Source organism: Pseudochaenichthys georgianus, chromosome 3 (genome assembly GCF_902827115.2).
Source record: "Pseudochaenichthys georgianus chromosome 3, fPseGeo1.2, whole genome shotgun sequence".
In the NCBI taxonomy this organism is placed as follows: Eukaryota; Metazoa; Chordata; class Actinopteri; order Perciformes; family Channichthyidae; genus Pseudochaenichthys; species Pseudochaenichthys georgianus.
In genome coordinates this window covers 8203291-8230015 of record NC_047505.1, presented here as the reverse complement: position 1 = coordinate 8230015, position 26725 = coordinate 8203291, and the positions used below count along the sequence as shown (strand labels likewise).

General features: G+C 42.5%; 1 protein-coding gene across 3 annotated transcripts in view; it reads right to left on the bottom strand.

Moving 5' to 3' along the window:
* znf536 (zinc finger protein 536) overlaps window positions 1-26725 on the bottom strand; it is a 248871-nt gene that overhangs the window by 27102 nt on the left and 195044 nt on the right. Inside the window, exon 8 of one of the 3 annotated variants that reach the window (XM_034079193.1) lies at window positions 311-1257. The exons of the other annotated variants lie outside the window; for them this stretch is intronic. Coding sequence (XP_033935084.1) covers window positions 1103-1257 — 155 coding nt within the window. The 3' untranslated portion in view covers window positions 311-1102. Of the gene's footprint in view, window positions 1-310; window positions 1258-26725 lie in introns of those variants that run through there. 3 annotated transcript variants of the gene reach the window in all.

Below are 26725 nucleotides of genomic sequence, written 5' to 3'. Positions count from 1 at the left end.
GGGCGATAAAGAAAGTGTTCCCCGTTTTTTTTTTTCATAAGATCTATTTTTTTTAAATGTATTTCTTCTCAGTCAAACTCTAGAAGAACGCCTACCTTTCCAGGACATGGTAAACTACTGTCTTTGCTTTATCCTTGTCACAAATGCTTTAAAACCTTTGTTTTTTTTTAACTACTGTATATCTCTCTATGTACATTAAGCGTCTAGGGGCGCTGTGATACAGAAAAAAGACAAAAAAGGGAGGCATATAGCAGAGAGAAGGCCTGTACTGGCCTGGGTATGGAGGTGTGTGTGGGGGAGGGGGGGGGGGTATAGTATCATAAGTACATTTAGGGCAGTTTCATATTCTGTCTCCTTCACAATCATCATTAGCACCACCATCATCAAGAGTCGACGTCTTGCATCGTAGATTGTCACATGGTGCCCCGTCCGTCGATGACCATCATCAATGATGGTCATTGGACGTTAATGGTCACTCAATGCCAGCTGATAGGAGAGCAAGAAGGGGGCTGGTCTGACAGGAAGTGTGCTCAGTCTCCGTCAGCAGCCCGGTAAAGTTTCTATGTTACAGTAGAATACATTCCAGGTATAATACAACGGTGGTCCGTGGACTCGAGAAATCTTCTTCATTCGACAGGAGTCTTTGAAAGCATTTGATCAAGCACTACACTTTAGTCATAATTTGGAGGAACAAAAACGTCTCTAGCTCAAGGAATGTATAAGAGATTGCGGTGCCAGTTACAGGAAGTGCTAATCAGACAGGTAGTTTCATCAAAAGAAAGAAAAACAAACATTGTATAAGAGAGAAAGACAACAAAGACAAGGGGCGTTCAGACCACAGGAGACACAACAGGGAATGTGCCGTCACTTGGTTTAGTGTCCGAGCGTCTCAATAATCCGTCCCCAAAGGAAAACGGTTCCTTCATATAGTTCTCGCCTTCTCTTGACTCTGACGGTAGTATGTGGTTTTTTTTTTCATCTTAAATAAAGTCTTTGTTATAGTGTACTCCTTAATTTATCCTTCATTCTCCTCACCACCATCGCCTTCATCATCATCCTCCTCCTCCTCATCATCAGCCTGCCTTGCTCCGGTGTGGGGCCGTTAGTCTTTGTTTACAGCGTGGGCGTCCAGCCCCTCGGGGTCGCCTAGGTTATGGTTGTTAGGGTGGTTAAGGTCGTTGTTAAGATGGTTGGGGTCGTGGGTCAGCGCGGGGTCGTGGGTCATTGGCTGGTCCTCCTCTCCTACCCAGAGATGCACTACAGCCAATAAGAGAACAAGAGGGAGATTAGCACCACGGACCCAACACACCGACCCCCCCAAAACACACACACACACCTTCAGCAATGCATCATATGGTCAGTAGGGCCGATGGATGGGTATGATGAAGATTTGCACCATGGGTAATTGCTGATTTTGTCAAAATGTATTACATTTTAAAGACTTTAAAGGGTCGTTTCAACAAAATTACAAAGAAATAAAAAGTATTACATGCATATCTAGTCATAACAACCGGTTTAGTCAGGTTCTTAGTCCACACACAAATACAATGGAGGTGAATACATGCTGGATAATCCATTGACTGACTGCACTGCACACGTAACATGTAACACTGGCAACAGTTTTCATTGGGACCGTTGTTTAGTTAAGTAGTGTTCCCAGTTAGAACTAGTCCGTGGACTAACCCTAATTACAGGGAGAGAAAAAAACATGTAAATTCACCTCCATTGTATTGGCTTATTGACTTTCAACACAACCATTGTTTTCGTGTCACACAGAACGATTTCTAATGGTAGTATGTTTCGTGCCTGCACCAAATAATAACAAATTAGAAGGAAAAAAATATGACAAAAAATACAGATTTCAGTATTCTGAGGCTCTGAGCTCCATTTCTTTTCCCCACAGACGGCAACACAACTCAGACATTATACAATTTAAAATAAAAGGGTTAGGGTAAGATATTGAGTAAGAACATGTTTTTATGAACCGCACAGCTTCCGGTCTTCCAAGACCCGACCGGACAAAAAGACGTGCTGCAGGCACGAAACATACTACCAATAGAAATACATTACTTTTAAAATCGTTTTGTGTGTCACGAAAAAAATGCAAGAATGGTGTTGGTGAACACGAATCAATAGATTCAATTAATTTCGTGACAAGAACACAACATGCCGTGAGACTGGGTTGTGACTTTAGTTACCGAAGAAGGGTATCTCCAATCCTGGACAAATGAAACCAAAAGCATCAGCATGGAAGATATAAGCCAAACAGTGTTCACTTTTGAGTGAACCGACCCTTTAAAATGTCTAAATCTAATTCAGATGATGCATTGTATTAGTTGTGATTAACAATTTAAAACACCAGGACCAGCAACAGAAAAACCTCCAGCTCAGAGTGCCACGTTTAAATCATCGGATCCGTTATGCCGTATATACTGATGATACCTGTTTGTATGTTAACAATAAAACAGGAACACTTCAAAATGAAATACATTCAGGTACAACAATCAGTATGGCCATCGTAATGCAGATCTATAGAACTGGATCGCATTGTAGTGTGTTCCTGTTATTATCTTACCTACGAACTATTAGAAAGGTTCAAGGCTGCTCCTTCAAAAAGCAAGCTCAGCAGATCTTCTCCTGCACACATCTACCATCAGTCCTTTCTAATTGTGTTTCTGCATCTTCTGTACACAGCAGCGCACATTGCTATTGCGATGGTGTGCTCAGTGAAATAATCATTTCTAAAATGATACGAGACACTAACACATTACGGTTACGACAACTGGAGTACTTTCCTACTTGTTACAATCAAGTTGCTTGGCCCAATAAGTGTGACAGGAAGTGTGACAGTGGGTGAGAACGAAGTGAGTAAATCTAATAAAAAAAGTTTTTAAGACTCGGTGAGACAGTAAGAAATGCATAACTGTAATTAGGTCCCACCGCGGCGGCCACTAAATAATACAACTGGCCCCCACCCCCCATGTCTTTCTCTACACTTTCATTCCCTCAGCAACTTCTTTCGAAAATTATTTTTGCAATAAAACACCAGCGAACACATTTGCATGTCATGTTCTTTTAAAGTGGCGTTATGAATCTGACAAAACCAAATTAAAACACAGGTTTATTTGCGCGAGGACGGAAATGGATATTAAGATGAAAGGAAGTGGCGCCGTAGCAGAGGGAAAATAAAGAGCGATAACATGATAAAACATCTCTTAGATTCAGCGCCGGGTAATAACTCTCAGGCTGTCGGTGCGTGGAGGGAACAACCCCAACATCGCTGCAACCATTCACTCTGTGTGTCTCATATGGTTTCTGCTTTGAATGCTCCGCTTCAGATACTTCCAATTACACTTAAGGATAATTACAAATGGCTGTATTTATTCAAATGTTACTGGTAGAGATTTTGATTAAACTTAAGTTCGTGTCGTATTCCTAATGCACGTGTATAGTAACCTAGATCATACCAAGCGCCATTAACATAACTAGCTGTGAAAGTACAGTATGTACATGGAGGTTTGTTTCTTTTATATCCGAGTAGCACACGTTAGAATTCCTAAGGATATGTTTTCATTACCAACTTTCACCACAAGATGGCAGGCTAAGGCAGTACATAAGACGTCGATGCCACAGCTAAGCATACCTCTGCATATACTCAGACATGTATTTCTCTATCGAGGGAGATGCACTTTTAAAATGTCATAATTCAAATAAAAAATAGGCCTGAACTCTCTAACTGTAAAACTTGAGAGCAGCAAGCCACTATTAGACCTCACTTATGTATTCTTGTCCCTAACATCTAACAGGACATTACATCTAAACGCCACAATACCAAATTAACCCAAAATAAAGTTTTCTTGTTTTGAAGCTTCAAAAGTATCTCTCTCTCCCCAAGGGCACTTCCTGCCTTTGACTTCCCTGTAAGGAAACGTCCCGTAACGAGCTCCGGATTAGGCCCCATATTTGATTTTCACTGTTCATTAACTAAGCCACCTGGAATGTTATTTTTTAAGCACGGTGCTCCTTCTCCCCAAACAACTGCCACTGCGAAGGGGGAGACATTTCCTGGCCAACTTTATAGATTTAGCATAACTTCCCCTCGCAGTTTTTAATTTCCCATTCGGGCAGGCGGCAGATGCACCTCGCAGACACAGCAAACCTGCCTGGCATTCATTCATCACATGAATGCGAGTCTTATCTGTGTTCACTTCAAATATGCTAAGCGTGCTACATGCGCGTACGAAATGGCAGTTTGATATTGACACAAACATATACCTCAATTTGAATGATCTAACTATGATTTTCTCATATTAAAGCCAACATTACATCTCAAGTGCATGCCCATAATGTGACAGAGTACGTTTGCCCTCTTGTGGTAGGTTGCGAGATAGCTGTTTGAGACGGGTGCTTATTGGAGAGGGTCGGACCTGGGAACATATGGTGTGAGGACGCACAGCTCCAGGATCCATCCACTGTTAATACATGTGTCATGCTTAACAGAATGGATGAATGGGTAGGAGGGTGGAACAATGGCATACCACTGCACTCGGAGCATGTGTTTGGACCGCCGTGGGATACTGGTGGACTATGTGTGTGTGTGTGTGTGTGTGTGTGTGTGTGTGTGTGTGTGTGTGTGTGTGTGTGTGTGTGTGTTGTGTGTGTGTGTGTGTGTGTGTGTGTATTCTGCAGTGAAATACTCTGATTCATGAGACTAATGGTGTTGAAAGGCATTTTTGGGATATTATAGCGAATGCCTTTTTAGCTAACCCTAACCCCTAACTCGTGCTTCTGTCTATTTATAATCTGTGCCAATACGATTATGTTTTAAGTGTCTCTGTTATCATGATGACACAAAAGTGACTGGCCTGATTTATTCATGGTCCTAGAAACACCCTGATAATTGTTGGAGCAGATCCGAACCACGGTGCCCATACACACTTTATTTTTCACTTATGGAGGCGGCCTTGATCGCACTCCGAGTGCCCTTTCTAGTTATTTCAATTTTTGATGAGCACGAGGGTATAGCTAATATAGATTTGTGAAGGTCGATAGGTATTTTAAAGTGGAGCTACCCTGCGCTGACGTGTTGGGTTCAACTTCAGTTCAGGCTGTTGAAATGGCTTTATAGGGTGTTGGAAATGGTCAGCTCACACACATAACCTGCTCTTATTTCTCCAGTTTAAGAGAAGTACGGACTGTGGACTGGCACTTCAGAAAGGTACCAGTTTTCCCCTTAGGCACTGTCAAAGTATCCTTAAGCAGGACACAGACCCCCCACTGGTGCTGTAGAATAACCCACTGCTCCTAATACTACAATGACGAGGACAGAGGATTTCACTGGAATCCTCCATTTCCGTTGTCCGATATCTATCAACTGTAACTTGATACCGCGCTGTACTTCTCTCTAGTGTAAAAAGACGCGAGCCCCCAGGCGTCACGGGCCGCCTGGTAGCCGTGCATCGTGTCGTCCTCTCTACATATGGACTTCAGCAGTGAGTGTGCAGATCTGTGTGAACCCTGAGTGAGCCGCTGAAGGTGGCTGGGGCTCCTTTGTTCCCTCTCCCAGGCATCCGGGCCCTCCACTAGCAGAAAGTGTTGTTCTTGGCACGGCCCCGTCTCATTGTACAGCCCAGTATTTATAAATATGTAAATATGAGCGGCACCAGGCATAACACGGCCCGCTTGTATACACCGAGGAGGAGCGGCGAAGAAGAAGGAAGTGAGCACCACCTCCCTCCTTCCCCCCTTCTCCAATTTTTTTATTTTTAGATGGTTTTAATGAATACAGGATGTTTATAGTTACCATTCCCTGTGATTCGCACAAAAGACTAGAAAAATCCACATCCACCCCTCCCCTGCACCCACTCTCTCAAAGCACTACGAAAGAAGAAGAAAGGGTGAGAGTTAAAACAAATAAAAGCACATTTGTGTTGGAACGCAGCGGGATTGTTGTGCTCTCTGTCTGCGTTCCGCTCAGATCCCTTAAACAAACATAGTGTGGTGTTAAGGTGCAACAAAGAGTGACGAAGAAGTGCAGGTGGAGAGTGAGCGGGAGAAGAGACGAGACGTGGCAAGGTTCCTCGCGCAGCCACTTCAAGGCAGCGCAAACTTCTGTTTTTTAAAGTCGCGAAAATAATACAAAAGCCGAATCAATATGTGCGAGGAGGCGGGTAAAGAAGGTTACCTGTTTCCTGTTGTCTGTGATAATGGGTTTTTTTCTCGCGTCTGTCTTTTTATAAACTCGGTTTTTGTTTTCCTGCAAACTCTCGGGGTCGAGAGCGACGTGATGACAGGATGGAAGGATTCAGAGGACATGTACAAGAGAGTGATTGCAGTCGGGGACACACACACACAATGAAGTGAATGTTAGTGGCCTCTTTTCTATCTTTCGCTCTCTGTCTCCAAAAGTATTTCTGAGGCTAAGAGATTGCCGGCTTGATAATACCTCCGCTGAGCAATTTAAGCCCAAACACTCTGATGCTACAATCTGTCTTCTCTGCCTGATAGCGCTTTTCTCCCCTCTCCTCTCCAAATTACTTTCTTTCATATCTAATTATATTTGCTAATGATCTTATAAGAGAATAATGGAATGTGCTTGATCTATTACCTTTTTTTTTCAATACATAAATACAATGCGGGGGAAATGACTATTGGAGACAGGAGGAAATGTTTTTTTTAATGTTTTTGATGAGAGGGAAAATGAAGCTGGGAGCTGCAGGGTCATTAATGGGCGATGAACACAGAGGTCATCTCTCACATTCTCTTTGACATTTCTCTCGTCTGACGTGCTGAAACAATCACAACCTCATCCGCACGCTTCAATCTGCCCCTTCGCTTCGCTGTTCCCCCGCTAATCTTCCAGATATCCACCTCCAGTCTCTTTGATCTTTTAATGGAAACATCGAACTTTGCTAGCTGCCAGATACAGCCTCGCCTGTTTATGTTCTGCCTCTTTTGCATTTGGCCCTAAGATTCTAAGTTGAATCCTGACAGGGGGATACGATCAAGGAAGTATTACAGGATGTTGATTTAGGAGATATACCATCAAAAAGACGGACACTATATTAGATCACCTTCATGTTTTAGTGGCCTTGGTTGAAAAGGGCACCTCTTCTATTTGATGAATTCTAGAACCTGTTGTAGACTGTCTTCTCGGGGCGCTTTATTTCTATAAGAAAACAACAACCCAGATGATGACATGACAGAAAGCATGAGAGCGCAAACCGGATGAGGCTTCTTACTGTATTAGCTGCCTCGGAATAACCATCCAGCGCTACTTGCTGACTCTCGATATTCCTGAGAAAACTTCTAAACTCACCGTCGTCAGTTTCTAAAATGAAGACACACACAGTGATTGCATGGCTTAATTCTACCCACAAATGGGTTGAACTATTTTAGGAATATAACAAAAAAACATTCCAAATGAGTTGCCATGTTGGTTTAGGGTTAGGGTTAGGGTTAGGGTTAGGGTCAGCCCAAGGGTAACATAGTTTGACCAATCCAGGGCCTAGCACCTTCAGGCTAATAATCGAGTTACCCTCCACACGGTTTGATTCTTGGTCTTTGTGATCTTGATCGCTGCATTGTGTGGTCTTGTCCATTAGCGTGTTAGCTTGTATGTTAGCATCTGAAAGTTGTGTCTAGGGTTTTGAGAAGGGACCGAGCTTAAACGGCCACGCTGCCAATATCTGCCAGTGTCCCTCCGTGACTTTCTCTGTTTCAGCACAGATTGCCGCACAAGAAAAATAGTACTTCTAATGATCACCCCCCTTTTCAAACGATGGCCTTACACTCGCAAAACCCATTGGCCTTTTAACTGAATAACTCTTCTCCCTCTCTGTTGCCAAACCCCTGTCCCATCCTGTCCCTCCCTCACTCCCTGCCTCTTAAGCCTCTTCTCCATCATCCATTCGTCCCTTCTTTCTCTTCTCCCCTGTTCTATGTGTGTCCCTCCACAGGCCGTAGGACAAGCCAGGCCATGACAGGCACTCTAAACCCCCTGCATTAATGGAAGGAAATGGCATTCGATCCCTGTTTGATCTCCTAATCATTTCTGCTGAAATGATAATTAGTGCCCTTCCAATCCTCCCACTGAGGAGGAGAAAGGCTTGGGTTGAGGGGGGGTGGTGGGAGGTGGGTAAATACATAAATAGAAAAACAATCCTCTTGCTTTTTAGACCCCGCATGACATCTTTGTCACCAAGCCGGGCATGTTCATAACCAACAAGTGCTTTCCTTGCCATGCACATGTCCCATCCTTTTCCACACAGAGAAGGACACACACACACGCACGCACGCACTCACGCACGCACGCACGCACGCACGCACGCACGCACGCACGCACGCACGCACACACACACACACACACACACACACACACACACACACACACACACACACACACACACACACACACACACACACACACACACACACACACACACACACACACACACACACACACACACACACACACACACACACACACACACACACACACACACACTGCCTGGCGACGGCTGTCTGTGATTCTTTTCAGCTGACATAATCCTGATTGATTCGTTCAGCAGATACAAACTGGGTCCACTTCTGCCCTTTTACTGGGGGGGGGGCTGGAACATAATACAGCCTTTTATTCGGCAACAATGTCACATAATGGCGTTGGAATGTGCAGGGGAAAAAAGGCCATGTCTTAAATGCTTGTGACACACTGTGCTTTGAAAAAGGCTGCAGTCTAATGTAAAAGAGAGAAAGAGGGAAAGAAATCATTAAAGTGCCAGATTACCCATGTGCCCCGGTTCTATCACAGGTATTTTGGAGAACTTTTTCTTCATCTTTCCTTATGTGTTGTCTCTTTATAACTCTGTGGTGTCTTCATGCTCTCACTAGGAAATCAAGGATGTAAGCTCGAGAGTTCCAATGTTGTTCATACTTCTCTGAAAAATATGCTTTTGTTCAGGGAATAGTTGAGGTCATCTCATCCACACAAAAATATGCTTTGTTAACATGAACTCTAACATCCCCCTTATTCGCTGAGATATGGACGAAAGCTAGAGACCAGGACACTGGATGTTTGTGTCGGTGCCTTCAGCTGTAATGTGTGTGTGAATGTCCTCCAATCTGCCTTAACAGCAAAGATAGCTCCAGCTTCCTTTCAAATCTCACTTTACAGACTTTCTTTATGGGATTCGATTCAATCTGCAATACAGGACCTCTTTGTGTGTTCGCTGAGATTCGTCTCTGTGGTGTATACTAACTGAACAGCTGTGTTTAAAGAAATACCAACAATTATCTTCTATTGTTACTATTATAACTAAGAACAGCAGGATTATACATTGGCTAGTAAGTACATATGTAGTATAGAAGTCCTCGCAAACTTCTTGTCGATTTTGAAGTAAAAACCATGAAATGTCTAATATTTAATCAAACAATAAACCTTTTTCTTCTAAGTTCTGGACACCTTTTACATCGTTTTAACCTGAATTTAAATATGTAAAACAGCAGGATTATACATGGGGTACTAAATCACTAAGTGGTAACAATGTCTAGACCTTCTTGTCCTAACACAAACTCTTTAAGTATTTCCTTTATCTGCCTTTGTGAACTTGTCGACTGATAGGGCTAGGGTTTGGTTTTTACTTTAAAACCCTAACATATCTATGATTTAATCGAACAATAAGGCTTTTAGTTATTGACAAGTTTAAGAAAGTTCTTACCCAAATATGATTTTGTGAAGCATCAGGATTAAACATTGGGCCGCAAACCAATATAATATCAGGACCTTCTTCTCTTAACATAAGCACACACTTATTAAGTCTTTCCCAAACTTCTCGTTGGTTTTGTCGTGCATCGCCAGTAAACTACAACACACAAGAGAGACGACGGCCTTCCTGCGAGTCACTTGTATTCATTTTAGGCGCTAATCTGCGAGCCACGGCCCTCCCAGAAGCATGTGGTGTTATCCGCACCAGCACCGTGCTGGTGACATATCTGGTTACTAATTCAGTGTGGCATGAAGCCAGATGGGACATGGGAAGGAAGAAGGAGTCTGTTAATCGGCCATTGAAATGTATCCCCAAACCCGTTTACTGGGACAGAAGAAGAAGAAGCAGAAGAAGAAGAAGAAGAGGAAGAAGAAGAAGAAGAAGAAGAAGAAGACAAAGGAGTGTGATGAATGTGATATGGAGGATGTATGTACAGCAGACACAGGAGGACGAGACGGAAGCAAATAGGGCGATATTATATAGGGCAATGTGCATATATAGGGCAGCGGTAAGTGTGTTGCCCTCCTAAAGTGTATGATAGCCACTCATAAAGGTAGGCAGTGATCATAAATCCCAACCTGAAATAATGAAGCCAACATATAAGGCCTTTCATTAAAAGGGGAGACTGGGGAGTCTTCCTAAAAGCTCACCAGTCAGTGGAAGGTCAACTGTTTGTAGCCTTAGTGAAACGTCCAGGAAACAACACAGAGGTGAACATGAACCAAGTCTTTATAGAGGGGCGTTTTGAAGATAGACAGGAGTAGCCTCAGCTATCATTTATAATAACAGAGAACCTGTTTCCCAGCTTTCTCGCGGTGAATAAATAATGTATAATAATATATTAAAACATATTTTCTGAACAAGTCACTGAGTGTTCTTATTCTAGTTCAGTGTGTGTGCTCGCTGAATTCCCAGGTTAGCTGTCGATCAAATGAGTGTACTTAATTACATTTACTGCAATGGCTTTGCACCCCAAACGTGTCAACATCTAGTTGAGGGATTTTATTCGACTTTATTTCATTATCGCACTGGGCTTATGTGGTAAATACAGTGTTGTTTAATCGCCTCAGATGAAGTGGTACCCGGGGACAGGTGTTTACGTCACTTTGAGGACTTTCATTCCACATTACGGGGGACTGAATATAGGTTTTGGATAATGTTGACCCCTTCGCAGTGCAACATCACTTCATTCCTCAAACCCAACCAAATTCATTTGAAAATAAATAAATAATAGTCAGTGCTCCTAAAAGTACAGAAATAGTGAATCCCACAACATTTTTTGTGAAGAACGGCTTCGTCTCGCAGATAACCGAATAAGTACATCTTGTAATATTATATAATTCAAATATTTGTTACTTTGGGATGATTTTGAATGAATTGGAATACAATCAAAATAAATAAATGGGTAGTTCTAGAGCAGTGCTTCTCAAAGTGTGGTCCGTGAGCGCCCCCTAGTGGTCCGCGAGTATATTGGTAACATTTCACATTTGAAATAAATAAATAAATGTAAGTTTTCTGCACTCTCGCGGGAATATCTCCGCAACGGAGCGAGGTTAAGTTTCACTTTTGATTGTATGATATAGCCCAGCGCATCACCTTCATCACACATGTTGCCACTTGTTTGTACCATTTTCAGGAGATTTGTAATCTGTTCTAGAAAAACGATGCGATTTTGGATATTTGTGGAGTTAGGTGGTCCGCGAGTGTTTTTTTATTGGTTAAGTGGTCCTTGGTATGAAAACATTTGAGAAACACTGTTCTAGAGATTCCACAGTGTGATGACCTCGAGCTGTCCTTCTCTTCTCCAATGCTGACCCATACTGTATATTTGTTTCTCATTTCTTTGAGTTGTTCCCTCCTCATCTCCACTTCAGTGTTTCCATATTGAAAGAGCGAGAAAAGAGGCAGAGGCAGTGAGAAATGAAAACAAGGAGCACCTGGCTTCTTTTCGACGTGCTTTCACGGGCTCTCAGCGCTCTCCGATGATTCAACAGTTGCCGCCACAAACATCTGCTACGTGCTCTTAGCAGATCTCAATTAAGACTCACACAGCCGGGCACGCCATCCCTTATTTATGCTTTTTTCCCTTCTTCTACTTCTTCTTCTTCTCTTGAATCTTTTTTTTTCTACCCCAACATGCCAAACGAGGGAAAGAGGCCAAAAGGTCTGCTTAAAGAGAACATTACGAGGTGGAAAGAGAGATGTTGAGAGGAGGTTGGAGGTGCTGGCAGGAGATTTAAAAAAACTTGGCAATCTCTCCAAGGCTGGCAGCACTTTTAAGGAAATAAAACAACAAACGTCGACAAGCAGCAGCCTTAAGCCCTCCCTCGGTTGTCTCTTTCCCCTGTTTTTTTGAAAAGGCACCCAAAAGAAAGAGCCGAAGAAGAAGGAGCAGGAGTGAGTGTTGATATGATTATGTAAATGTAAACAGGATTTCCTGCCGACTGGAAGCCGTTTTTTCCTCTGACCCGTTCTCCTTGCAAATCTTCCATTTAAGACGAATTCCCCCGGGGAGGCCGCTCCGCCGTTACTTAACGGGATAATTATGATATACTAAACCTTTCCAAGATCAGCCCCCCCCCCACACCCCTCCACTTCCTCCTCGTCTTCATCTTCGCCTTCTCCCGATCCCTCTCCATTTCTCCTCTGAGTGTCTCACTATGTCCTTTCCTTATGTCTGTCCTTCTCAGTAAAGCTGATGTGTCTCTGAGCTGTCCGAATAACAACATAACATTTACTTTGTACGGGTTTATTGAGGCTATATTATATTGTTATGTTTATATTAAGTCCACTTTTTGGAGGTTTTAAGGTGTCAACATTGAACAGCTGCTGCAGTCGTATCAGGGGACATTTGATCAATAGATGGAGCTGATTTCATTCCAAAATGTCCCACATCTAATGCAGTGTTAAATCAACGGTGAGTCATTCAAATGTATCTAAATGCAATATATCTAAGCTTTCAAAGTGGTTTCTTATGCTATTATTACAATGACACGAACATTTGTGATTGTTTTACCTCAGAATTAGAAAAATGTATATATTACAAAGAATTAAGAAGGGAACAAATACAATTCATTGTAAAGATGATTCTTTCTGGGTCCCTTTTCCTGTAGCTATGGTACGTATCGAATTTTCTAAAATGTCAGTTTAACTTTGTATTAATAGGCAACAATCTTTCTCTCTTTAAAGTTCCTTTCAAGTGCGTATCGACTGTGCTTTCCTAATCATTTCATATTACCAGAAACAATACACACATTCACCATAGTGCATTCCTAATGAAACCTAACGTTATTAAACCACAAAAGGCCTCTGTCAGATTAAAATCTCGTTTTAGGGACTCATTTTGAAAACGTTCCACTGGAAACAAAGTGGATCTTTCTCCTTGTTATTAGTAGATTGTTATGTTTTATGTTTTCTAATAGTCATACAGTCATTGCTAACTTATGTAAGGCAGCCAAATGTTCCAAATGTCTCATAGAGAAGATCAAAAAGTGTCCAAACATGTCACAAATGTCAAATAAGAGCGTAAATATCAAGCTAATGCTACTCTGGTGCTACAGGTAAATGAAAAAGGGATGTTTTACGGCTGTATATATTTTAATACTGTAAGCCTGTTTCCATTCAGCTGTGAAAGTGTGTTAATCCTCTCACTGTGACCCAACACCATGACCTCACGGTGGAAGAATTGAGCACTTTCACATTATATTCCACGATCCCCTGTCCCACCGTGTGTGTGCAGCCGAGTGCTATCCAGAATGCTCCGTGCTTACCCTTTGATCCCTCTGGAACAAAGGAACACACACTTTTGATACCAAGACCTGGGGAAATGTGAGCAGAAATCATGCTGTTCCAAACATTTCATAATGCAGACGTAGGACTTAATTGCAACGCAGCGCGGTTGTTTGGTTCCTTATTTACTTATCAACTTTGTTACAGAGCCACACGTCAAACTATTTACGCGCTGGTGTAAGCACTTACGGCTACGATTCTGTTCGCTTGACAACGGCCGTAAACAGACGAGCCGGAGATCAAAACTGTTCATCAGAGAGCGTGACAGATGACAGATATGGCAAAAAGATTTTCCATGATCTTCTGTGCACATGGAGGAGGCGGGCGGGGGGGTGAAAAAGAAGAAAGAAAAGGAACAAAAAGGGGGGATGATTATGAAAAAAAAGGAAATGAAAGAAAGGTTTCTTTACTTGCACAGCGCAAGAAGTGGCAAAGACAGAAACTTCCCACGTTGGGTAATGTGTCCGATCAATAATTGATCACCACACAGAGCGCGTGGTGGGGCGATGCCGTCTGTTGAAAGTGAAGGTGGAGCGTTGTTTCAAAAATGAAAGGACCAGGCGTCCGTCACAATCATTAGTTTGTTTGCTCTGTTAATTGGGAGCTCATAAATGTGAACAAAGATCTCCGCTTTGACCTTGGGCGGTGCAGACATGACAGATGATGTTAAAACCTTGTGAACATGTAGTAAAGGAAGTTGTTTGGCACGGCAACCACTTGCCAACATGTTCCCACGGATTGTGTAAGTGTGTAAGAAATACTCAGCTTTTCTACAAAACCAAAATCCATAATTATATTCTTTTTTTTTTTAATGCTCCATTTTTATTTTATATGTCAAAAAACGTTGACACATTGACATTGCTACTCCATTGAAAGAATTTAAGGGGAAAGAAAGTATTTTTATTTTAAATCAACGGAAAATAACCTGTGCAAATTGATGAAAGTGTACATTTTCTGTAAATGTTAAATTTGGTAGAGACGAATTTTCCAAAAATCATGTGGTCAGCAAAAAAAATAATATAATTTGTGCACAAAAATATGCAAAAAAGAGAAAAATAATCAAACTTTTCTTCAACAGTTTTATGTTTTACAAAATTGGATACAAAAGAACGATTTTACAAAGATAAATGCTACTTCTAATTTTGATGCATAGAGAGCAAATAATAGCCGTCTTCCGTCTCTGAACCTCCCTGCCTCCCCCCTCCCTGCCTGAACCATTGTTTTGCTGCTGAAATCCATAACATTTCTTTTGTTCCCCTACTTTCTGTAAGCCTGCTCTCTTATTTTCCCAAGGCCGAGAAACTTCAGACATGAGAACCCCTGATATAAAACCAGGGAAATTTACCTGGGATTAGCAGCCATTGACAAATAACCTTGGTGATAGATGCACAGTAGATTTGGTTCAAAGCTCTCCCGGCAGCCTCAAAAGAGATTAGTTCACTTCTTATCAGGTCAGCCGCGTCGCCTGGGAAATGTGTTTAAAGTCACATTGATTTATTGAAAGATTCCCCAATAAGAAGATATCTCTCGACTTAAGGAGTGTGTGTGTTCCTGCGTGTGTTCCTGTGTGTGTCGTGTGAACGCAAATAAATTACACTGCCTGTTCGAGCTGTAGGAAAAAAAGAAAAAGTCTGCATAAAAGATATTTGCAATAAATGCGCTTCAAACTAAAAAAGCACTTCTGGATAACTAGTGTTGAATACTGCCACTGGAGATAGACGATCCCATTCTCCGTCTACCTGTCTCGCCCGCTCTCTCGCTCTCTCTCTCTCCATTTACCCCATGCTGATAGTGCTGCTGAAAACAGTGATTGTACAGTGGTGAGACACAGAGCGACGCTGACAGCGAGGTATAATAAGGCCTCTTTGTTCCCCAGAGAGAGAGAGGTAGAGAGACATGCAGAAAAGGGGGGGTGGGGGGGGGCAGCTTTCATTTACACCATTACCTTCTTAAGCGTCATTATCGGGCCACGGAGAAGACTGTGGGAAAGCGGGTGGGGCAGCCAATGAGGGGAAATGACAGATTTGACATGTCGCTCACCAGGGCCATCTGAGGGATGACGTTCTCAATGCTTCCCTCTTACACACACACGCACGCACACATGTGCACGCACCCACACACATACGCACACACTTTTAAGTTTGTCTTGTAAACCTCTCATTCATTCATTCTTCCGTTTATTGTTCCTCCATGGGTAAGCCCTATGGACCGTATACAACAAGTGGACTTGGTCATTGAGACGACATCAATTGAATTCTAGAGATTGAGGTTATGGCAGACGCCATCTTGGTTGTTTGAAAGGAAAAGTGACACTAGAAGTTCGAGCTATGGCTCAACATGAGGTGTTTACGAGAATTGGAGGCTGTGATTGTGATGTCACCCATTGAAGAATCGAGTCTGGGGTTTTGGCGAGGCCCATCTTGGGTTTTTTGGAACTCGAAGTGAAACGAGAGGTTGGAGCAGTCGCTGGACATTCTTAGGCAAACGGAATGTTACGATTAAGTAAAGTTACCATAGTACTTCAACAGGAATGGTCCGACAGACACCGCATTCCATATATTCCTTATCGATGTCTGAAGAAAAAGTCTAGTATGTGTAGAAGTGGAAGTGTTTAGACTCATCTCTCAAGTGTTCTTTTTTATTCTTTACACAAATACCTCTAAAACCTTTTAGATGTGCAACATGAATGCCTTCCAGGAAGTCGTCATCCCAATATTTAAAGAATTACTGCCATGAATAGACGGGAAGCCTTTTGCCTCTTTCCCACAATGTCAGACATGTAAATATAGCATACACTGCCAGTTCATTCCCAAATGTGTTGGATTGGCCCTCAGTTTAGGGTTTGCTCAAGTTCTTGGAATAACATGTATTTACTGATCTCACTTTGTGCATGTGGGCGTTACGATGTTGAAACAGGAAAAGGACACACACAAACTCTTGCGACGGAATTTGCACCAAAATATCATTGTATGGTTTACGAATGAGCCACAACACAAACTGTCCGGTCGTACCTTTCTCCAGTTCCTCTATCTTTCTCAAAAACCTCCCACCCCCCATCTCTCTCCCATCTCCTTCCCCCGTGTCTGGCTTCCTCCGCATACCTCCAACCCTCCTTTCTCTGTCACTCTGTCAGTTTCCATGCTTCCTCCATGCCTTCGTCTATCTCTCCCGTTGTTTGCTTTTAACTCTTGAGGTCATCCGGGACCCCTGGGCAGCTATCCCAGAATGCTGAGCCGGCTAACGTCCTGCGGAGTTGCCTTCTGGACAGAGCGGACAACCGAGCCAGGACTCGATCGGCGCTCGTACCCAACCATGTATGCAGCCACTGCTCCACCCAGAAAAGAGAGGCATCTTCAAAGGGTTCCTTGGTTAGGACGGTGGTTCGATATCGAATTGCAATAACTACAGCAAACCTGTGATTGGTAAATGTAACATCAATACATCATTATCACCTTCTTTTGTAGACATTGGTGTAATTACCACAAACAAACAGCCGACCACCAAGACTGGCAGATACTACTGGCATCGATAACGTGTTTTACTTTGTGTGCCAGCCTGATTTGTGGCACACAAAGACATTTATATGAGATAAAAGTAAATACGAGAAAAGAGGGATGAGAAGAAGTATCGTCATCGTGTCAGGGGGCAAACGGGTGTAGGGGTATACAAATATTTGCAACTTTATTTTACATGTTTACTTAATTTATTCTGCCTTTTTATGTGTTTTCCCATTTGCTGTAACAATGTGAGTTTGGGACAAATAAAGGATTTCTTATTCTGATCAAATAAGTATAAAGAAGCAGGAAAAAGAACTGTACTTTAATAACAACTGTATTATCAGCTTGCATCTTTCATTTGACCACTCTATTGAAATATTCTATATATTTAAATTGGAATGTATAAAATACCCGGCGCCAACAACAATAACAATGATTTAAAAGTACATTTCCTTCAGGATTTTTAAAAAAGAAATTGAGCATAGTGTATGACTGAGGGAATCAGTTGTGTTGTGCACAAATAGAATAACAAAAAAGCAACATAACCAACAACACAAGCCCCTTTTAAAGAAGTCATATGTTATTCACATTATCTGTACAACTGCGAATGTGAAAAATCACATTTTTACCAGAGTACTACGGCCGGTAAAACACATCCAGTCCAGATCTAGGCGACACAGTAAATGCATGTATTTGAAAACCACAACACCAGAGAAGTTAACACAAGAGCCCGTGTCTCTGTGTCGCCGCTCAAGTGGAAAGCTATAATTAGCGATGGAGTTATTGCTTGAGTAGTTTAACTATGCACAAAAACATGCAACAACAACACGGTGCCCCCATGCAGAGTGGAGGGGTAATAATAAGATGACAAGGAATCAGTCGTCAGACATCAATGTTCCAATGTCCCGTCCCCCCCACACACGCACGCACGCACGCACACACCTTTCCTACTCTGCAGCAACAATGCTCTCTTGTCCAAATGAAAGGCCTCGATGTTCACGTGTGTGCATGTATTCATCTATAAGTGTCCACCCTGTGCAGATAAACAGGCGAGCCGGTGATCAATACATAACAGAGGGAGTAAAAAACAATATCTCAGCATCAGGGCCAGTGTCTATAAAATGCCTGTGTTTATTCGATAGGAAAGGGGGAGGGAAGCTGAGAGAGAGGGGTGAGAGTGAGAGGCCGGGTCTGCTGGACTAAAGATGGATGAAGAAATCAATCTGTACGTCTCTGCATTCAAACAGATGAGACATGTATTGAGACTGATCTTTCTAAACACACGGACATGGAGACTTGTATATTTACACGGACGGACAAAGACCGCGTGTCGTGCTTTGGAGGTTTGGTTCAAGCCAACGGACCGGAAAGACGTTGTTTGATAGATCAGGCCGAAAATAACAGCCAGTTTAAGTTCATCACAGATATACTTAGGACACGTGATATCAAATAGAACAATACAAATATTTAAGAGATACTTTAACAAATAAATACAATATAAGTGTACTATGTTCAATAAAGCTGTGATGATAAGTCAACTAATCAGTGGTTGATTGATGGAAACATAATCGCCAGGGTTTTGGAAAAATTGTCATTGAAGAAATTATTTGAGCAAAAGTGTCAGAAAATGTAATTTAGCCTCTCAAATATGGAGATGTCTTGCTGTTCTGTTTTAGAGCATATTAATATGTGGTCTAATAGTGAATATGTTTTGGAGAAATGTATTTTGGGTTTCCCCTAACCCAGACCTAACCCTAACCCTAGCCCTAACCTAACCCTAACCTACCCCTAACCCTAACCCTAACCTACCCCTAACCCTCCATTTGTTAGATTCAGTAGAGAGTACGTCACAAATTAGTAAAACACAATAGCGTTACATCAAAAACCAAAGCAAGAGTTTTCAAAATGTACAAATATCCATGGGTGATTTTAGTATAATTATAAAGTGCTGTGTCATAAGTTAATCTTACATGACTACACCTCCACTTTTGTATTCTAACATCAACACGTCTGCATTTGAGCCTGAGCGGACCTCGCAGCCTCTCTGGAAGCTGCCGGTTATCGCAGAGGGACAGCAAAGAAGTCTGAAAGCGGCCGATGAGAAACACAGCGAGGAGAGATGTGTGCGGGGTCTGGGAACAAAGTGTCTGTGTGCCTCAAAGAGCGCCGGCCAGTCAAGAGCCGCATCAAACACACCGAGATGTTGGACACAAGGATATCGACAGAATGTCAAGAACAACAGCGACTGACAGGGAGTGTCTGAGTGTGTGTGTGTGTGTGTGTGTGTGTGTGTGTGTGTGTGTGTGTGTGTGTGTGTGTGTGTGTGTGCACAGCTGGGTATGTGTGCAGCATGATTACACCGGTGCATCTCGGTGTGCTTATGCTTGCGTGTGTGTGCGCCTCGTGAAAAACAAAGGAATCCAAATACACACTCGCGCATAAGCATAAATATCACTGGCTGTCAGTCAACTTCAAACAATGCAGCTGTAATCTGTGATAACATAAATACCAGCAGCTGCGGGGAGCCCGAGAAACACAGTGGCAGCAGGAAAAGAGTGAACATGGACTTGTTCCGACCATTAAAGGCAGCTTCACCACGAACACGTTGACGGTTCAATTCCCAGCTCGGTGAATGCGTCTCGTTGGCCTGCCGGACATGTAAACTCCAAATCCCAGAGGGCCGTGTTCTGCCTCTCATCAATAATCCTACTTGTCATCCCATCCTGTCGACGAGGAGCAGATCTGCATGTTACCCCCCCCCCCCCCGTGCTTCCTCTCCCACACACACTCGCTCTTTGATCTCTCCCCAGTGGATATATTCTATTTCCTATTTCCACCTGGTTCTGATTTACAGGTCAGGAGAGGGAGTGCTGGATGCAGCCGGGCTGAAGGGCTGTCACTCACACACGTCTGCTGCTGAAGTAGCTTCAGACTGCCACGTTTTCATCGTCCACCCCATCGTACCAGGGATATTCAATATCCAAAATCAAATTGGGATTGTGCGACTACATCTGCATACTGTTTTTCCTAAACGGTCAAATTTGACACTTTACTAAATGTTCTTATGGGTTAGGTTTTTCATGTCATCGCCACACAAACAACATGGGGGGTTGCATCCGACGTTCTTCACAAGAACATGTAAGGATCACTTATTTCATTTAATTATGTGTCTGCTGCCATGAAAATGTATCAATGGTTTCATATAGAGTTTAACTATAAACTCAATTATTTGTTTTGCGTTGTTATGGTTACATTCGGTTTGAATGGGGCCGATTGACCATTAAAGCCAAAGAGAAAGTACAACTTTTTGTCATAAGTTTTTCAAGTTGGTTTTAAAGGTGTAAACCAGATGTTGGGTAAAAAACATACTAAATGTTTCATAGATTGTCAAACATGGACAAAAGTAACTGCCCCTTTTCTTTAAATGTGTAAAGGGAAATATGGATTCACAAATCATGCTGCGTGACACATTCCTCCAAAGGTACAGTGTGTGCCTGATGCCTCTAGATGGTGCTGATCTTCCAGACGTGCGGCTCCGTGTGTGTGTGTGGCTCTCCGCACATCGAGTGTGACAGACAACAGTGTATGCAGACAACCTGTGTGTTACTTTCCAGCTCCATGTGTGCATGTGAACCGAGACATGCCTGTGTGAGAGTCATCCTGTGTCGGCATTGTGTGTTTTGTGTGTTTTTTTTCTCTATTCTTTTTTATTTTTTCCCCCACAAGACAATAAAAACATTAATTTGGCCTGAAATCATTTCTGACGTAAATGTAGAGCGGTGCCCATTGGAACCCAGTAATGAAGCATGCGGCATCTCGCCGGCTCCTAATTTGACTAGTTAAATGACTCCATTACGTGTCTAACAGACAGAGGCAAATCATTTCTGGTCAGTTGAGGCTCACTTACCCGCATCCTGGTGCTGGGGAAATGTCTCTGTCTCTGGTTGACTGGCTGACTGACTGAGTGGCTGGCTGGCTCTGCCTCATTCTCTTTGCCTTCTGATTGTTCTTTTTCTTAAATGGAGTAATATTTAGAACACAGAAAGAAAAATACCCTGGTATTGTGTTTTATGTTTGCACACGCTCCTGGTGCGTGCATGTGTCTCTGAGATATCTCAATCAAACAACAGAACCAACGTGTGAGAGAGAAAATACAATGTGCAGTTTTTCTGTTCTCTTCACATTTGCCCTATTTGTGTAATCGTATCCCCGACAACAGTGCTCTTTGGCTTCCAACCGATAATCAGTGAGAGATAGAAAGAGAAAAGAGGATTAAAATATATTGAATTATTAAAAAGGACTACCTGCTGTCCATCACTGTCACTTAACACATGTAAAATGTGAAGTGCTGTCCCAGCAGCCACTGGGTGGACATCTGTTACCACACACACACACACACACACACACCCCCCCCCCCCCCACATTTCTACATTAAAAGAAGATACATATTAATTTGTTTATTGTTGCTGAAAGCCGCACATATTCCCCATATGAATGATATCATTATGCAACTCCCCAGACACTCACACACACCAAATCTGACTTGTCAATATCATTTCTTTTGATTTTTTCCATAATTTAGATTCAAAACTTCCATTTGCCCCAATCTGACAACCAGTATATTATAAAATGTTTCCAAAACAGGCCTTCAAATCCAATACAACCCTCCCTTTGAATCATTGTTTTTGTTAAATGTTGATGCATTCAGAGTCCTGCACACACACCATAAAAATAAGCATAAGAGCTGTTCTGATATTAATGTGCACATGCATTTTTCATATCCAACTTAAGGGGGTAAATGTCATTGCCAAAAATGTGCTTCTAGTCAAACATGATAAATTAATAGACTTGGAAAGGGAGCACGTGATCTGAAGAAACAATGGAACCATCGAATACAAACACAAGACAACACACAGAATAGCATGCGCAGTTTTCTTATTTGAAAAACGACTGTGTATCCAATAATATGAAAAATTAACCTTTGCGTGTAATCTTAAGAGAGACCAAATAAGTACACACACACACACACACACACACACACACACACACACACACACACACACACACACTGGCAGATTAGCAGTGTCCACTTCCATCACACTATGTACCGTACTGAGATATGAGACGTGCACTGATTAGCTCTGAAAACATCCAACCTTCTGAACCCTGGACTTAGTGCTTGGCACTTGCATTCATGTTGTCTGCTGGTGCATGCATGTGTGTGTGTGTGTGTGTGTGTGTGTGTGTGTGTGTGTGTGTTCCACGAAGCCTGACAAGATGTCCTGCTGATTCTTCTGTTGGATGCGATGAGGTGACGAGTGACATGCCTGCATCACTGATAGCAGTCTGTCCGAATAGATTCCCTCCAAAGGGGCTGGTGTGTGTGTGTGTGTGTGTGTGTGTGTGTGTGTGTGTGTGTGTGTGTGTGTGTGTGTGTGTGTGTGTAGGAAGTTGTCATACATGTGCGTGTGGGGGTCAATCAAACAAAAAAAATGCTTTGAAGTTACACTAACATACACTCTCCTTCCAATCACATATTCGTCACCTACCCATTTTATTTCCTCCCTCTCCCCCCCCCCCCCCCCCCAGGCACACTGTGTGTCAATAATGCTACCAGCTGCTCCACTGCTGCTGCTCTGAGAGAGAGAGAGAGAGTGTGTGTGTGTGTGTGTGTGTGTGTGTGTGTGTGTGTGTGTGTGTGTGTGTGTGTGTGTGTGTGTGTGTGTGTGTGTGTGTGTGTGTGTGTGTGTGTGTGTGTGTGTGTGTGTGAGATGGAGACAGACAGAGAGAGAGGCCTAAGTCTGGTGGACATAAAGGGCTTAATGTGATAGGTAATTATGTAGTCTGATCTCACATGCAGGATTTAAGAGCTAACTATACCAGCCGTCTCCTGGAGACACACACACTGACGTCTATAAATAACTGTCACATGACGATCAGATACACTGATACATGGATACATAGATGAATGTGTGGATAGATTCTGGCCCAGTATGAGCAATATAGTGACGAATAAAAAAGAGGAGTAAAATATGACCTTATGAACATGTTGGATGTCATGTATGTAAGAAATACTGTGATTTAGTTTGGTATTCCAGAACTTAAGCTGTGTATTCAATTTAGAGCAAAATACAAAGATTAGTAGACCAAGGGTTTATGTCAGATATGAGGTATGTATAACATACTGATTCTGTTTGATATTCCAACCTTATGAATAGGACTGCAACTTTATTAATTAATACAATTGTGTTATCAATCATAGTGTCTATAGATACTGATAGCAAATATATACATGATCAATTCCCAGAACCTAAGCGATATAATCAATTGACAGTCAGAATAAAAAGAAAAATGCCCAGAGAAAAAATGGCTAAAATCAACATTGGATTTATGGTTAATACAATTTACATCATTTTTTCAAAATTATCCATAACATGATGTGTTGCAGTCTTTAAAAGTTCTCCGTCGAATCTTGAATAACAAGTTTGACTTAATCTTGCAACTTTATGAATTATAATGTTAATTCAATATAAATACCTAATTGGTTAGAAGCTGAGTCGGTAAGGAATCAAACAAACATGCAAGAATGTGTAGGTTTACTCTGTCTGACTCATATGTATGTATATAGCACGCATGCATGACTAAAAGACAGTGAGATAAATGCTGTAAATAAGGGACACGTGGTGATGCAAGATAATAAAAATAACACTTGTGATGGCTATTTATATCTGTCCCAACATGTCTTGCTTTATATGTGGGCCCTGCTTAAAAATGTTTCAACAAAGCATGACATAAATCTTTGCAACAAGGGTTCACTTTATGAAGTCAAGTGGATGTCCCTTTTTCCTTTTTAGTTCTATCTCTGTGCTCCCTCATGATACCCTTCCTCACTCCCCTCTGCCTCCTCCACTCCTCCCACATCCTCCTCCTCCCCCTTCTCTTTTTGCAACGCCGGGGCACTCCTGTCGTTTGTGTGACTGTTGATCCTCGTGAAGAAGACAGATCAAATATTTCTCCTCCAGTGTGCGAGGCTTTCCGCTCGGGCCTTGCGGATATGATGATTGGGGCTGATGGACGGATGGGGGCCCCGGGTTTTGAAGTCTGTAACAGACAGCGATGGCTTTGATAGCCCCCACTCCTCTCACACTGGATCACCACAGACACCGGGCGAAAAGAGAGGAGCAGAGGAGGAAAAGGGGGGGTGCTCGTGGGGAACAAAAGCATCTGTAGAGTGGTCAGGGCTGGCGGCGGCGGCAGCCGCCGTCACAGGCTTTTTGAAGTTTACACACTGCCTTGCCTTCCAAATCTTTTCCTCTTTTCTCCCCTTTCACTGCTTCCTTCCCTGCAAAGCGTTCTGCTTCCCTATGCCCTTGAACGCCTCACTCTCGCTTTCTGTCCTGCCCTTGGGTGAAACCCCTGGCCGGCAAAACTAGATGGAAGGACTCCACGCAACTTTTCTCTATCACGCTTCGTCCCCTGGAGATTCCACAAACCCTGTCATCACGGTCATTAACCATCATCAACACGGTTGGTGCTTACCTTCGAGAACAAGGAGCGAGGCAGGCTGCTAACATTCGTTACTCTGCTAAAACCCCCCCTAAAAGAAGTCATCAGTCAACACAAGTACGGTACACGCAAACAAGAAGCAGAAAGGTCGTTCTTAAACTCGTAGACCCCCCTGATACAACAGTGCAATGACATTCTAACAGAGATACGGACGTTTCTAAAGAAACCCAATAGGATGATTCTGATGGGATTGTTGGGTTTGAATATTTCACTATGTGTCTTCATCACATAGCTTTAAGAATAGATTGAACAACACATTACACAATATATCGTAAACGTTCAGACAGGATTAGAAAAAGTCTTTCCAACCTTCAAGAGAAGTATGGTGAACAGCGGCCAACGTGATAAGTGAACATTACGAATGAACGTTACATTTGGACGGCTATAAGCTTAAGTGCTTAAATAAGATCTTTGTTTAAGGTAACATGACGTAGGCCTTGAGTAGGAGCAAAGGCAGAACAAGTACTGCTTACAAATGTGAATTTGAGTTGGGTTCATTTCCAATTTCCTACCGAAAGTCTGTTTTATTGTTTTTATCAACCATGACCGTTCCTCATCCTTCAACGTTGAAGACGAAGGTTAACTAAACATACTTCATTTACCCCAAAGCAATTCATGTAACGTGATGCCACTAAAGGGTAAAATCTCTCATGGATTATTTAAAAGCTAATGTTTATATCGACCTGTTAGCTGAATAATCCTTAAGTCATAAGCCCTTTTCACTTTTTAACTTCAACACGTGTAAAGTCCGATGAATTCTCTGTGGGAATAGAACCGCTCATTGTCCGGAGAATACATGGCAAGCCTATTGATTGCAAAACTGGAAGCAAACTAACAACAGGGATTAGCAACACAAAGACGCCAACGACAAAGTCCGACAGGAGAGAACACACAAAATGGACACACATTTCATATGCAGAACACTTCTGATGTGGACATGTTCCTGTTGTGTAAAGGGTACCTCCAAACATAGTCTGGGACTGATTCTAGACTAGTCCAGAGTTCATATGAGAAAAAGGCTTCAGTCAGACAGCAATAACGATCTGAAGTGTAATAGTAATTGCTAATGTTAGCCACACGTAGCTTCTGATAATATCAGAAAAGGTTCTAGCAGAAAAAACAGTAACTTCAATGTATTACATTGAGAAACTGTGTGTGTTTTATTGCTTATTAATTGAACTCTTCATTCTTAAGTGGTATAATTTGTACCTGTCACCCTAAACCCTTTTTTGAGTGAGGTGTTTGAGTTTTAGAGGACAGAAAAGGTGAAAACTGTATTTTCAAATAGGCAACACAATGGAATGGAAGCCACCTGCGAATCAGTTCAAACCTGTTTTCATATAAAAAGTAATTCAACTTCTGCATCACCGTGTGCTCTCCCCTCTGTACATTACAGGGTGTGCAGTGATACTAGTTGACACCCAACAGATGGCTTTTGTCAGGCCTGGAGAGCAAGAGTTAACCCAATCCTCCGCTCGCTCGCCCTCCCTCCATCCCTCTCCTCTTTTTAAATGTCTCCCATATAAACAGATTTTGTTGCTGCTTAAAGTGGGCTCAAAATTAAAGCGTATCGTTTTACACACATATTGCATGCATATTACGGAGCCCCAGCTGGTGGCAGGCTGCTCTTAAGAGCCATATGATTAAGTTAGAGGTTGGGGTATCCGATAAGATTGGAGCTCTCCGCCTCTCTCTCTATCTCGCTGCCTATTTTACTGCAAACTTATTAAATGGAGGAAACGACATTATTTCTTTCTGAGTGTATGTGTAATTATTGTCACACACCTGTGACTCCCTGCCATCCACGACAGGGAAGAAAAGGGGGGATGATGAGGAGGAGGGGGGGTAGGAACGAGGTAGAAATGTCGTTGGGAGCAGCGGGAGTCCTCGTTTCAGAAAAAAAGGGAGGAGGATAAGGAGGAAGGGGAAAAACAAGAGGGCTTGTTAATCATGCGCTTTCTGTCACTGGCGGAACACTGATATCCTAATGATTCACGCCGAGATAGTGACATCACATGGCAGAGTGACGGAGAGCCGTGGAAAACAAGAACGGTTGTAGAAGAAGAAAGAGGAGATGACAACCCAGGAGTGGACAACTAGTTTAGTGCA